The sequence below is a fragment of the Electrona antarctica genome (genome assembly GCF_951216825.1).
Source record: "Electrona antarctica genome assembly, chromosome: 4".
Lineage (NCBI taxonomy): Eukaryota > Metazoa > Chordata > Actinopteri > Myctophiformes > Myctophidae > Electrona > Electrona antarctica.
The window spans coordinates 44302404-44317972 of record NC_136809.1 but is presented as its reverse complement, the minus strand read 5'-3'; the positions used below and the strand labels follow the sequence as shown (position 1 = coordinate 44317972).

At 43.2% G+C, this 15569-nt stretch overlaps 1 protein-coding gene across 2 annotated transcripts in view; it reads right to left on the bottom strand.

Moving 5' to 3' along the window:
* The window catches only part of LOC306922491 (adhesion G protein-coupled receptor L3-like), a 214149-nt gene that overhangs the window by 111691 nt on the left and 86889 nt on the right, over nt 1-15569 (bottom strand). For both annotated transcript variants that reach the window (XM_079500133.1, XM_079500134.1), the window contains one exon: nt 11308-11417. In XM_079500133.1, the coding sequence (XP_079356259.1) occupies nt 11308-11417 (110 nt within the window). The remainder of the gene's footprint in view (nt 1-11307; nt 11418-15569) is intronic.

Sequence of the window (15569 nt, the reverse complement as noted above, 5' to 3'; positions counted from 1 at the left end):
GTGAGAACATACAGCTACGTGAAATTTAAATTAATTTAGCTTATTTATGCAAATGAGGGAGCAACATTTTCATCAGCATCACCTTCATTTCCAATTTCCTCCAAACACATAAATAAGTGGAGCATTACACCGTGAATTCTACCTCTACTTGTCTCCATCTCTTGCTCCGTTTCACTTTCTTTTTCACCCTGCCTGTCACTCGTTCACTCGTTCACGCACGCGCGCACACACATGCACACGCGCACACACACATGCACGCGCACACACACACGCAGAGGCGCACACAAGAAGCTACGTTAACCTGGTGGTACTGCGGCGTGGAAGATAATTAGCATTTTTATTGAAAACTTATGGTTTATTAAAGAGGTACTCGTCTACGAGGAAAGCCTGCACGCCTGCGAGCGTGCAGAGTTTGTGTGTGTGCGCGAGAGCGTGCAGGCACAGCCAGGTGTGTAGACGAGCGCCGAGTGTGCAGGGCGTGTGTGTGTGTGTGTGCGCGCGAGGGCGAGCGTGCACAGCCAGGTGTGTATGCGTGCGCAGAACGTACAGACACACACAGCGGCTACTGACAGCACCACCATTATCTCTTATCCCCAATCAGCTCATCCAGGCTAAAATCCACCAAGGTCGTTTATGGACATTTTCCCTCTCCCATTGTATTATTAGTATTATTATTATGATGTCCTCATTTCCCTTTTTTTTACCTAGATGCCAGTCCACCCGTGCACTGCAGCATCCTGAGTGTTCACTTCCATCCGTACACTCATAGATACTGTTCCCCAACAGTGGGTTTGGGAACAGTAACCTATTTCTGGGTCACGGACCAGTTTCTATGGGTCACGACTCCAGTAAAAATCCCATTTTCTTTTTAATATAATACTAGACCAGTGCCCGGCTGTAGAGCATCGAGTCGGTAACGATGGAAGTTGGAGATCCATGCCCCACCCGGCTATGCAATACCTGTTGTACTCATGTCAGAGTACCCGTTCCACCCATCTGTCTGTGTCCCTTTTATGCCCATATATGGATATTTATGTATCTATCTCTCTGTGTCCCTTTGTTCCTATATATGGAGTTCTGTGTCAGGCATGCCCAAATATGAAGTGTGATGTCAGAACAGGCCAGCTCAATATATGGAGATATAGGGGTGATCAGGTCCAGAGCCCGGGCAGAGGCCTTTTGTGGCGGTTCTGGACAACCGTGGGTTCGACCGCCTCGACACTGCACTCCCTGTGGGGGTGTGGAACGTGTGTGTCGAATTGAAGTCGGTGGGGCAAGCGGTTTTCGAGTTACGTGGATTACACGTACAACAGCTGAAATCAATCAATCACTAATCTGAATTTCTGATATTAACCTGCTGCTGCGAGCTGCATTAAGTGAACGTGGGGTCCACGTGGGGTCCGCATGTGGACCCCGGGCCACCAGTTGCCCTCTTTGCTGGAGGTGATTAGTTATGTGTGTCTCTCACAGAACTGTGTGTACCCTCTCTCTCTCTCTCTCTCTCTCTCTCTCTCTCTCTCTCTCTCTCTCTCTCTCTCTCTCTCTCTCTCTCTCTCTCTGCTCCTCCTCTCAATGTCTCTCGCCCTGGGAAACCGTACGCACAAGGGGATAGACGCCTAGCCGCGCACTGTTGTCACCAGGACGACCGCACTGCAGGTGACACACATGTGTATGCACGGCTGCACGCACGCTTGCACTGCGCACACACACACACACACACACACACACACACACACACACACACACACACACACACACACACACACACACACACACACACACACACACACACACACACACACACACACACACACACACACACACACACACACACTCACGAACGAGTATGTGCAACTCATCATGGTGATGAAGTGATTGCGGGCGTCCTATCTGACAGAAGACGTATAGTTGGACAGGCCAGAGATTGATCTTATCTTTTAATTAGCTTTCCCCATTGAGCCTCGCCGCATTGTCTAAAAGAAAGCATGGATATTACATAACATATCGTTAGCTTGACTGATAAACACACTGTACTGTACAGAGCACAATGCTAGTGGGCTAATTGCTTTATTATACCTTTTGGGGAGCCAGGGTGTTGGTGGGTGTACAGTAGGAGTGTACAGTAGGAGCCAGGGTGTTGGTGGGTGTACAGTAGGGTGTACAGTAGGAGTGTACAGTAGGGTGTAGGAGTGTACAGTAGGAGTGTACAGTAGGAGTGCTTGTGGCGCGCTTGCACACGCATGCTCGCACACACGGGCACATCTATCTATCTATCTATCTATCTATCTATCTATCTATCTATATCTAGTATGCTATATACAAACTACTTAAGTACTGTATCACTCTTTACTGAGTGTGTGGGATATTCAGGTGTCATAGCAACACAACAATAGGCATGACAAACAGATAGAGAGATACAAGATAAGTATACATTTGGAGGTGACTGTATAGTCATATACGAGTCCAGCTACAGAGAAGCATGTTAATGTATGGATATTTATAACCTGCCTGGAGTGCTATGAGCCGGTATACACAGGTGGCTAATTACTGCCAATGCTCCTTGGGTAGTTTGGCACAAGAGTGGCACATGATGCTTCTACCACAGGGAGCAAGTAGGGCCTGTGTGTGTGCGTGTGCGTGTGCGTGTGCGTGTGCGTGTGCGCGCGCGCGCGCGTGTGTGTGTGTGTGTGTGTGTGTGTGTGACAGTGTGTGTCATTATGTGTATGTTCATATGTGCACTGATGAACAGCTCTCTCTCTGTCCCTAAGTGCATGTTCTATCTGCAGATGTGTGCGTGCAATCGTTCATGTGTGTGTATGTGTGTGGGTGTGCACGCATGTGCATGCGTGTGTGTGCATGTGTGCGCGTGTGCGTAAGTGTGCGTGTGCGTGTGGTGTGCGTGTATGTGTGTGTGTGTGTGTGTGTGTCTGTTTTCTTAGTTTCAGCTTTGGGGAGCAGCCAAAACCCTGCAGTACAGTACAGCGAGGGGAGATGGGGAGATGGAAAGAGAGAGAGAGAGAGCGAGCCAAAAGTCCTCAAGAGAAGAATATGGACAGAGTTTCTGTGAAGATGGAACCATGCATAATTTAATTAGCTATTTATTTTATAACGCGAAACATCAAAGTCTCTGAAAGTAAAATGTTGAGTGAAACATACCCTTCCTCCTTATATATATATTTTTGAATCACCTTGCCTTTGACGAGTTGAACTGCCGCACCCGCTATCAAGTACATGACATCACAGGGGGGAGTACATCTACCGCTCATCCCCAGGGGTCATCGCCATGTTGGCTTGTGGTGGACATTTTTTGTCAGCATATTTCTTTTGCCACGGACATACAAAATGAATAGATAATAATATTACCAGAAGCACTTAAAGGAGCATTCAGTGATTTGGGTGATTTGGAAAACCACCCGGTCCGCCCCGGTAACAAAATGTGCACATGCACGCTCTACAGTGGGGGGAAGTGCAACAGGCCAACAGCATGTGCACCAAGGCCCGCCCCCACTTGATCATGATTGGAGGAAGGCCCCTCTCATCCTGATTGGATGAAGGCTTTGCCACCCGCCACCAAAACTGAAACTAGGGTTTTTTTACCCCAGGGGCTCACTGGGGACAGGGAGGAACTCCTTATATGGTCAGCACACTCTATAGTAGGGAGAATTATCCAGAAAAAAATAAAAAATAAGTGATATTTGAATTAAGTCAAATCACTGAATATACCTTTAAATAGATAGCCCTGAATAACAGGTCTGTAACTACTGAGAGTGTTCAAATGATGGTGTTCAATGAATGACTTGAACACTCTCAGAGTTAACAGGTATGGGGTCCTAGCAAATACAACATTTGAGAACCATTAGTACTAGTTGGACTCCTAATGTGCCATAGTGTCATAATACATAATTGCCATACATATTCTGAAGAAAACCTGTAGATTAACATTCAGTAAGTGGGTGTTATGATCAAAATAAGAACATTATAATGGTGTGTAAAACAGAATATCAAAAAATTTGCCACGGACAAGACCAAGTCTTTGCCACAGGACACATTTTGTCCGTGTACGGACATGTTGGTGACTCCTGCTGATCCCCATTTGGCCAGGGGAGATATTACACTTATGAGTAGGGATGGAGCTCAAAACCCGAGCCAATACGGTTTGGGCTTATCAAGCCTGTTATCGAGCATAGCAGCCCATGAAGTCATAAATCTGATCACCCAGGCTGTCAAAAAGTGTACTTCACACCTGCCAACCAGTGCTGCCCGGGTAAACAAAATTACGCTTTTAAATTGACCGTATACACACATACCGAAAACCACATACGAGTTAATTAAAAAGTTTCTTCAATATTGTTTTCCAAAAGCTAAAAGGTCACTTGCCTTCCGTCGGTTAGAAAAGTTCTGTATTTGAAGTGCAAGTGATTATTATTATTATTTTTTTGGTTACAGTTTATAAAGAGTTGAAGAGACATGGAGAGACTTTATAGTAATTATCACAGTACTATTCATAATATAAAGCCAATTAACCAGCCCTGATGAAGACCGTATAGGTCGAAACATGTCGGTTGAATAAAGTTTTCCTCCTTTTTAACCTTTAAGTGTGCCACGATCTCCGCTTTGTTCTAAAGCCAATTAACACTTAGTAATTGCACATTAAGTGAATGCAGGTTGGTTTAATGATAGGCAAACATATTTAAAACTTTTGTCATCTTCATCTTCCCCCCCTGCCCCGTTAAATGTTTTTTCACTGAACTTTGTCGGTATTATTATCTATTTTTATCTATTACATTGTTGTTTTTATATTGCTGACTGTAAGTTGTTGATTTGTTGCTTTTATTGATTGTGTTGTACAGCACTTTGTGACTCCGTCCAGAAAAGTGCTATATAAATAAAGTTATTATTATTATTATTATTATTATTTAATTTTATATGGTGGTCAGCAAGATACCAGTTTTGTTCAGAATTTGCCATCTCACGTCTTCCCACAAAATCTTTGAAGACGCGCGATAGTGAGCTTGATAAAAGCTCATTATCAATACAAATAAACGACTTATTAGTTCAGGAAGTACTACCCGAAGCCAGGGTCTAAATGTGTCAATGGAACCCTCGCTCACTGCAGTGCTAGTTACTGTACATTGAATTAACATACCGTACGGATTGTTTAAAATAATGTTTTATTCATTGAAATACGTTCTGGATTGCAGGATCTTACCGCATGCACTACCTGTCAGAATAGCAACGAGGGAAAGGGAGTGCCCCAGAGACATTTCAGATGTATACATTTGACCTTTTTATTCCCAAAAGCGAGGTCCAATGTGGTCATCTGTTTGGACAGCATGCCTGCTATGCGTGTAGCGGTACACACATTCCTCTGGGCCAAGTGCTTGAAGGTGTATTTTATTTTCTATTTTATTTTTTATGTTCAACCTGCGCAGGAGATTTTCAAAGCACATCGGAGAAGAAAGGCGGTGTTCTGCGAGGGGCGGCGGTGGCTCAGGGGTAGAGTGTCTGGATGGTAACCATAAGGTTGCCAGTTCGAACCCGGGCTCCCCCAGAGTTACTGTCGAAGTGTCCTTGAGCAAGACACTGAACCCCTAATTGCTCCCGATGTGCTAGTTGGTGCCTTGCATGGTTTCCGCTGCCATCGGTGTATGAATGGGTGAATGTAATGCACAATCTCTGTAAAGCGCCTTGGATAAAGGCGCTATATAAATGCACCATTTACCATTTACCATTTATGATGACCGACCTTTCACAAAGGAGCTCTTACTTATCGATCCCTCTCGATTGACGCAAATGTTTTTTCCAAGGCATTTCATTGATTAAAAACGCCATCTCTCATCAGCCACAAAAGACACTGACTTGGCAGCCTTCCCTGTTCCCTACATTTGGATATCCAGCTAGAGATCAACACACAAGGATAACAAGGATACACTCTGTGTATCTTTTTGTTTTATAGATTGAATTGGGTTGACAGAGAAAATGTATATCATAAATGTTTGGTAAAAGTATATCGGGGCCTGTGAAGCGTAAGGCGTTATTCATACTCCTATTTTAGAGCCGAATAAAAGTCGGTTCGGCCTACAATGTGACGTCATTTGAGGTTCGGGGGGCGGGTACCGTCCTAAAGTCGGCTCTTCGGTGCTACTGAAAATTTCTGACGAGCCGAAATAATTTCGGCACTACAGCGCCGAAACAGCGGTAAAATAAATAGGAGTATGAATCGGCCCTTAGAAAGGAGGAAAAAAAGACACAAGGACTTCTCAGACGGTAAAGGAAAGTGTGGCATGGAGCCAAGAAGCATCAGGACTTGTTTAAGCTCAAGACCACTGGTTGTCAATGTGTGGTTGAAGGGGCTCCCGCAGTTAAGTGACGGCTAGTTAGAACCAAATGGACCCTTACAGGTCTGTGAGCGTGGACCAAATGCACTACCATTTATTTATTTTGTACACTCTCAGATGTGGAAAAAAGTGCTGTAAACAAACATTAAAAGTTCATAGACTTGGCTTGCCACATGACGTAATTCCAAAAGCGTTATTTTGCCTGATGAAGACCTGCTAGGTCCAAACGTTGCAGCTTTTGGGCCATTTAAAATAAAGTCCTTGGAGCTCTAAACTAGTGTGCGGATGTTTCTTCACTTGGCACTAAACACAATGTTGGCATCAGATGTGCACGCAATCCTATCTGTGAATGAACATGATCCAGCCACAGCACTTTGGGCACAAAACAGCAACTACACATGTACTATCTCTCTCTCTCTCTCTCTCTCTCTCTCTCTCTCTCTCTCTCTCTCTCTCTCTCTCTCTCTCTCTCTCTCTCTCTCTCTCTCTCTCTCTCTCTCTCTCTCTCTCTCTCTCTCTCTCTCTCTCTCTCTCTCTGTGTGTTAGAGGAGCACTGTAATGACTTTGGTTTCAGGCGCTGCCAGCTTTTGAGGAGGAAACTTCATCCAGACTAACCCATCTGTTATCAGATCACCATGGAACTCTTCCCTCCTGTGCACCCCGTTGTTATTAAGCCATATTGGCGGAACCATGAAACACTTCGAGTACAGTACTGTAGGCGTCCTTGCTTTCAGCGCAGTGGAGGTTTGCATTTAAATCAAAGATAAAGGTGGAGAAATATGCACGGCCATGTGTTACGCATTCTCGCGGAATGCGTGGACAGAACGCGTGACACGCACGCACGCACATACTGTAGGCCTATGCACAGTGGTGGAAAAGTGTGTGTGTGTGTGTGTGTGTGTGTGTGTGTGTGTGTGTGTGTGTGTGTGTGTGTGTGTGTGTGTGTGTGCGTGCGTATGTGTGAATGCACACTGTGTGAGGCACACATATATGCGTGTGCGTTTGTGTGTGCGTTTGTGCGTGTGTGCGTGCATGCGTTTGTGCATTTGTGCGTTTGTGCGTGCGTGCGTGCGTGCGTGCGTGCGTGCGTGCGTGCCTGCGTGCGTGTGCGTGCGTGTGCATGCTTGCCGGGGCATTAAGCAGGTATCAGGTTATTTTTTTTCCATTTGCTCCGGAGAGAGGTCTCTGATAGTCCTATTATTTAATCTGCTGGTCATCCTAGATGGCGGCCGGGCTAGGAGCCGTTTAGCCAGACATAATTGAATGCCTCGGTGCAGGAGATCACCTTTGCTGTCTGCATGAAGCGTGCTGCCATGCCTTCCCTCTCACACCCCTGTTAACAGCGGCGAGTTACTGACACCCGTTCCTATAAGGGATTTATATGGGATTCTCACATGAAACCGAGAAAAAAACACTTTCAGAACACACAAGGTGATAGTTCCAGTCAAGTGGGCACACACACACACACACACACACACACACACACACACACACACACACACACACACACACACACACACACACACACACACACACACACACACACACACACACACACACACACACACACACACAGGAGATTCTGTTCAAAATGAAATTGTGTCCTAATTGTAATAAACTAGACACGGTTGTATGCCTCCGGCCAACCGGCAGTGCCGGCTTAACGGAAGTGCTTTTGGTGGCTGCACAGGGTGGTGGCTTAGGGGTAGATTGGCCGGATGGTAACCCCAAGGTTGCCAGTTTGAACCCGGACTCCCCCAGAAGTAGTGTCGAAGTGTCCTTGAGCAAGACACTGAACCCCTAATTTCTCCTGATGTGCTGGTTGGTGCCTTGCATGGTTTCCACCGCCATCGGTGTATGAATGTGTGTGTGAATGGGTGAATGTAATGCACTCGATGTAAAGCGCCTTGGATAAAGGTGCTATATAAATGCACCATTTACCATTTACCATTTAAAGGCTGTAGGAGCTGTAAAACTGTGAAACGTACGTGATTCCCCAACCACCAATTTTACCGCGTATAGTATCTGGAACCAGAGTTTGTGATCGTCAGTCCAATGTTCTATAGTTCAAGTTCAGTTATATGTCATCCGATTACAAAGCACATGTTGAAGAAAAAGAACAAGGACAACAGCAACATCACTTGTGGCAGCTCTGCTGGTAACAGCATATTGACAGACCAACACCCTAACGTACAAGGCTGAAACCACCATACAATCAAATAAATGTGTTTGTAACCATCAAACTGCCCACACTAATTACTTGTGGCATCTAATGTGTGCGTTTGGCCCTGACCCAAACTATAGAGAAACCCCCATGTCTTTTATCACTAAGTAAACCACTTGAATGAAACCCTACATAGTTTAACTGTACAGAGACCCCCCCCCCCGTCTCTTATCTCTAGGTTAACCACTTAAACCATACATACTATAATGACAGGGGTCCCCCAGGGAAATATTTGGTCCCATCCTTTTATCCCCAGACCAGTGCTTTTCAACCTTTTTCATATCAAGGCGCCCCATTATTTATTCAGCCTTTGAGCCACGGACCACATTTTGATGATTTAGTCTCGCGGATCCAAAACTAAAGAATATTTTGTTGTGGTCGGATAAGATTTTGTCCACAATTCCATGCTGTACTGATGTTGGTACCATATAAGAGATCACAGGCAAACGTTGATAAAAAAATAACAATTCTTCTACATTCTCTAATGGTGTAGACTTCTTGTAAATTAAGTAATGCAGCTGTTTAACAAAAAAGGTCATTACACACTGGCGAATTAGCGACGCGAATTAAAAATTCGACACCGGAGCGAACACCGGAGCGAACAAATAAAGAGCGAAAACGGTCGCATTTTCGCACATTCGCACATTCGCCACTGATGTGGAAGCTTGCATTGACTTCAATTGGTTTTAAAAAAAGGCGAATTATTCGCGCGAATAATTCGCGTCGCTAATTCGCCAGTGTGTAATGACCTTAACTCTTGACCCTTACGGGTCCATTTGGTTTCATTTTACACTCTCAAGAGTACAAGATCTATAAGGGTCCATTTGGTTACCAACTTACCAACTTTCCATCATTTAGCTGGGGGCCACCAGAAACCCCCTCAAGGACCGGTGGTGCTTTAACTCTTGAGTGTAACCAATCTGTCTTGTCTGGATGATGTTTGTGACCATGAACTGCTTTGTATATTGACTATATTGGAGTTGTTTTTTTATTTTTTTATATATATATTTTTTTATTTTGAATGTTCTTTGGTTGTCTTGATATATAATTTGAGTTTTGTTGTGTGTTTTAGTTTTTTGTATTTGTTACTCTGTTTGTATTTCTCAATTTACTTTATTTGTAAAAAAAGATAAAAAATGAATGAACAGAACATACATTTTTTTAAAAAAAAACTCTTAACTATTGAGTTAAATTATTGTTAAACATCTGCATTACTAGTTCATTTACAAGATGTCTACAGAATTAGAGAATGTATAGAAGAATTGTTGTTTTGCCTGTTATCTCTCCTATGGTACTACCAGTATATCAATACAGCATGGAATTGTGGACAAAATCTTACCCAACGACAAAAAAAATATTCTTTCGTTTTGAGTCTGAGAGGCTAAAAGTCATCAAATGGTGGTCCGTGGCTCCAATGCAGAATAAATAATAGACCCTGATATGAAAAGGGTTGAAAACCACTGCTCTACACCAAATATCTTAGCTGAAAATAGCCTTTGGAAAAAGCTGTACTCACACAGATGGACCATTTTCACTGAATGTTAGCCTTTTATGACATGCCCAGCATAGGGACACTGGGGTCAGTGGTGGACCGGGAGTTAGAACATTTACTCAAGCACTATACTTACTGTAAATAAATACTTTTTCAATTATTATTATTATCTGTACTTTTCTTGTGTATTTGTATGGTTTGTAATACTTCCACTCCACTCTTCTACTTTTGACGCCACTACTATTTCTAGTAAAGGGAAAAGAACATTATGAATAAACCACTTTAGCCACAATTCAAATGCAGTGAAAATAGCCAATGTGAACTTGTAGATTTGCTATTTTCACTGTTACTGATATTTTTCTAAATAAATAAAATACTTTGTAATTTTCCCTTCGTATTTATTAAAGCATGTACTTTCAAATACTCAAGTACAGTTTTGACAGATCCACGGTCACTCGGTAGTTTGAGTAATGCTTGACCAGGCGTATCTATCTAACTACTGGGGTCGAGTATTTTTGTCCACCACTGATTCCCAGTATAGGGACGCTAGGCTAGGGTCCAGATGGTTAGAGGTCACACGGCCATCTGTCACCGTTTGAGCCTATCCTTCCTTCATGTCCTTCCTCTCCCTCACACACAGAGCGCCTCACTGTCTCGCTATAACTTTCCACAGGAACATAGAATGATTCTCACATTACACGCTGACAACAACTCCATGTTGTCCCTGATACATCAGCAAGTCATACCGTGATGTTGAACTGCACCCAGGGTTAAATTAATTGTGCTCCTACAGTATATGACGCAAAAAAATGTGGAACGCGCCCTACCAACAGTCGTAAAGGAAATGTGAATCCCTGTATTCTCCTTCAAAACCACTCAAAGAGCACTTACGGGTGGCTGTAATACGAAACTGGCTCCAGTAAAAATGTCAAAGCCGATCCCCCCTTTACTATACATATTAATTCTATAAAACAGTTTTTTTTGCATAGCATTGTGTATTTTTCTGTCATTAAATGTGCTGATGGATTGAATATGAAGGTCCCTAATGGAAACAAGCCTTAGTGCTTTCTTGGGTTTTTGATCCTCTTAGCAGACCTTGTATATTGAACTGTACCCGACCTCTCAATCTGAGACACTCTACCCACAACGCCACTCTCAGAGTTGAACATAACACTGACAATTTAAAGAGAAATTACATCACACTGTATACTCAACTCTGGAAAGAGTGGGAAGGAGAGCAAAAGCAAACTTACTGTATGGAACACACTCGTACTGGACCTCCAGGTATTTGTATGTGCCAGGGCAGGGGTCAGGGAACACGTCAGGTCCAGCCACCACTGCACACTGCGTACGGTTGTTGCATCTGCAGAGAGAGAGAGAGAGAGAGAGAGCATTATCGTCTCTGTGTTTTCGGGATTCAGATTCAAAAGTAGCAGATTGACGGGCTCAAAACATGTTGATTAGCGCCACTTTTCGAAGTCGTAGATCTGCTACTTTTGATGCTTTGTGTGAGTGACACTGTAGTACAGTATGCAGTAATTCACGAAGAAAAAAAAAACTAAAACATAACATACATCGTGAGACATGGCCAAAGCATTTCCGGGGGTCCCCAGCCTAAAACGTTCAGAACCGCAAGAGGTTTCTGCTCGACAGCAACGACATCTCAATGGTATACATCCAGATAGCATACTGTACATGTAGTCGCTGTTAGACCTTGTATGTCCATAACCTGTGCTCCAATGGATCCAGTGTAGTCATTTTTTGGGGGGGCTGGCTCCAGAGAGCACACACTAGTTCTCTACAGCATCTAACTATTTCCACATACTTTGTGCTCGAAATCTATGTTCAGCTTTATGCAGTTATTTATGCTTGTATTTTTCTTTTAAAAAAATATTTTGACGAAGGGTCAGATCATTCTTAACCTCGCCTCACCAGGCTTTCCACCTCGGTAGGACATTTAAAGCCTGGTCTGTGTTACTAAACTGCTGTGTGATCCGTTCAGGAGTGAATCAGTGGATGGTATCTTACGTCATGTTGTAGTCATTGTTTTGTAGTCACTATAGGTTGGATCCCTCAAACCAGAACTTCTTTTCCCTCAAACCGGAAGAATAATGCCTTCCCAATAAAAGCCTTGATGCAGCGTAGTTTCGCAGATTTCTAAAATATGAATGCGAGTGTACTTTCCAGAGACTAGTTAGCGTCTATAAACCCGTTATCCCACGGGGAAATTCTATTCTCATCACGCTTTTATTGGGAAGGTATATATAATTCGTCCGGTTTGAGGGAAAGAAGCTCTGGTTTGATGACTACAAAACAATGACTACAACATGACGTAAGATATCACCCGACCGGATCATAAACACGAAAAGGAATACTGTCCAGCTAGATCTTTCTAGGTTCACACAGAGGTGCTATCTGTGGTTACTATAACCAAGCATTCAAACCTCTGCCGCTTCCTGGGGACGGCAGTGAATATGTCATCATGCATCATCAGGGCGCAACAAGCCCTTTTTTGTAATTTTTTTTTAAACTTTTTCTTCAGCTTTAATACATGTGACCAGATTTGATCGAAGGACTGCCATTGGATTTTTTTCATTTTTGTTTTTATCATGTCATATGAAAGCAGGGAATCATAGCTTCAAATTGACATATTGGTTGTGCAGTTTGACCCACTAGTTTTTGAGATATGGCTTATAGAGTAATGTCTTGCAGAGATACAGCAATCTGAGAATTTTTTGTCATTTTCTACTGTACATCATATACATTGTGGGTTTTCAGCGAGCCCACGTAGTTTCTGCAGGAACTGCTTTTCTAGTTTAATCACAAGCTCTGGTTAATACTTTTCATATAAATCAGACAGACTTACAGTAACTACTTTCAACCTGAAACCCCTATTTTGGGCATTTTTAGGCAAAAATGTTAGACAATTTACAATTTACACTTTAGGCATTTATCAAACGCTCTTAATCCAGAGCGATTTACAATAAGCAAGAACAACACAAGGTAATACATCAAATGCACAGAAACAGTCTTCTAGAATCATTAGTAAACTAAGAACCTATCATCCGTCTAGCAAGACCAAAGGATCAAATAGCAGAGCTATAGTACATCCTTATAACCACTATTTTTGCACAACACAGTTTACTTTTTTTCATTTTTTAAGATGAAATATGTTTAACATACTGTAACGACAGCGACGATAATGTTGAACAAGTGTCACCCCTTTGATGTCACACACAGACAGAGACACAGACAAGACAACGAGTGAAGCTTCTTCACACTGAGCAGTGAACAATAGACAATGTGACATATCTGTCCAGACACATTGCTGTCGCACCTGAACAGAACAAAGCCTTAATGGAAACATTGAGTTCTCTTATACGTAAACACATGGCCACCATAAGCAGTGTGACAATAATGACACCACTGCCTGTCTGTGCATGTCTATGTACTGTATGTACTGTACTTGCATGTACAACGTACAGTACACACTACACAGTGTGTGTGTGTGTGTGTGTGTGTGTGTGTGTGTGTGTGTGTGTGTGTGTGTGTGTGTGCGCGCACGCCCGTGCATGCATTCGTGCATTTGTGCATGCGTGTGTGCATGTGTGTGCACAAAAATGTACCCACAAGTATAGTAGTATGGCTGTTTTAAAAAAATAGGCTTACGATTAGGAAAATATTCAGGTTGGGTTTAGATTTAGGATCAGGCATTAAGAAGTTAGGTTTAGAGGTTAGGTTGGGGTTATACTTGATTTATTTAGACTTTATACCGAAAATATCGGATCCAAAAGCTCACACACACATCACAGCGTGACGCATGCTGTGAGCTCCTAGATCGGTTCGGGTTAGAAACATCACAAAATGGTACGAATTTCATTCATAATGTCGGCGTCCAAAAATGTTATTGTCCTCACAAGTATAGTAATACTTAAGAGGACTGTGCGTGCGTGCGTGCGTGCGTGCGTGCGTGCGTGCGTGCGTGCGTGCGTGCGTGCGTGCGTGCGTGTCACCGTGCGTGCGTGCGTGCGTGTCACAGTGCGTGTGTGCGTGCGTGCAGCATGGAGAACAATAACCTGCCGCTTTAGGCCTGGTGCGCCCTCCAGACTCCAGGTAATTAATTCCAATTATCAGAGGACCTCTCTCCTCTGACATACACAAAGTAAGTACCTCTCTTTGTCATTAACACGGGTTATGGCAGGCCACACACAATGTGTAGGCTTTGTGTGTGCTTGCGTGTGTGTGTGTGTGTGCGTGCATGCGTGTGCGTCTGTGTCCACATGCAAACGCATACGTGATCTGCATGTGCAAGTAGTGTACGTGAGATTAAACGTGCCACCCCCTATTCCTCATAAACAAAGCTGATAATTATAAGGTATTGCAGGAAGCCTTGCGCTCTCATGATAGATAGGTGTAATAACATTACACACTGCCCCCACACAAAAGCACCGCTTTCCCCGGCTGAAATTAATTATTCAACGAGACTGAATAAAGGATCATTTTGCTGTTGGGCAGAAACCTTGTATCTCCATATTAAAGCGTTTTTTTTTTTTACATTAATTTAATGTCTTACTTCGTCACACAGTAGTGTCGCACAAATGTAGCTAAAATAGCCAATCTTCAAGCTCAGGATGACTTCACCCATTTTAAAAATCTTCATATAATTGACCTTATGCAGACCATGTTACCAGTAAGTTAATGGCAGGGTGGCAACTAGCCGCAATTTGCCATTGACAGCCCATTCATCCAAACAGAAAAGTCCTATCTGATTGTATTAAACGATGTCAAACTCATCAACATTGCAGCTGTATGAAAAGCAAAGTGTTTGTTTCATAAAAATCCACCGTAAACATGTTATGAGCTATACTTCCTGTCAAGAAATTCTTGTGTTGGAGTTTGGAAGTGCTTTCAGTAAAGCAAAGTCCTGCCGCCTCCTACATTATGTGCAAATTCAAAACAGGTGGTACGCAACGATATCCAACGAGAACTTCCAAACTCCAACACTTAAAAAAATAATCTCCTTCAAGGAATGTCTTGACAGAAAGTAGCTCATAACATACCGGGGACTTTTCTGAAACAAAATCTTTGCTGATAGAAAGAGAATAATTCTCTGTCGATGGAAAATTGCGTCTAGTTTCCGCCCTGCCATTAACTTAATGACAAGATGGCCGTGGTCTGCATCCAGTCAATTGGTCCTCAATAATGCTCATGCTCATGATAATATGGTACCATTTTTGTCTACTCGGTCTGGGTCTCAGAGGAGTGCTATGGACCAGTTCAGAATCCCGCCTACCAGCGTTATCAGCGTTTTTTCAAACAGGATTTCACGTATTTTTTTTTACGTGAGAACAAACTGTCCATAGCCCTCCTCTGAGACAGAGACCAAGAATGGCACCATAATATCAGGGGCATTAGTGAGGATCAATTATATCAAGATATGTTGACAATGGGCAAAGTTGTCTGTGAGTTTTATACATCGTTAACGCCATGAAAGGAATTAACAAGAGCTTGTGAC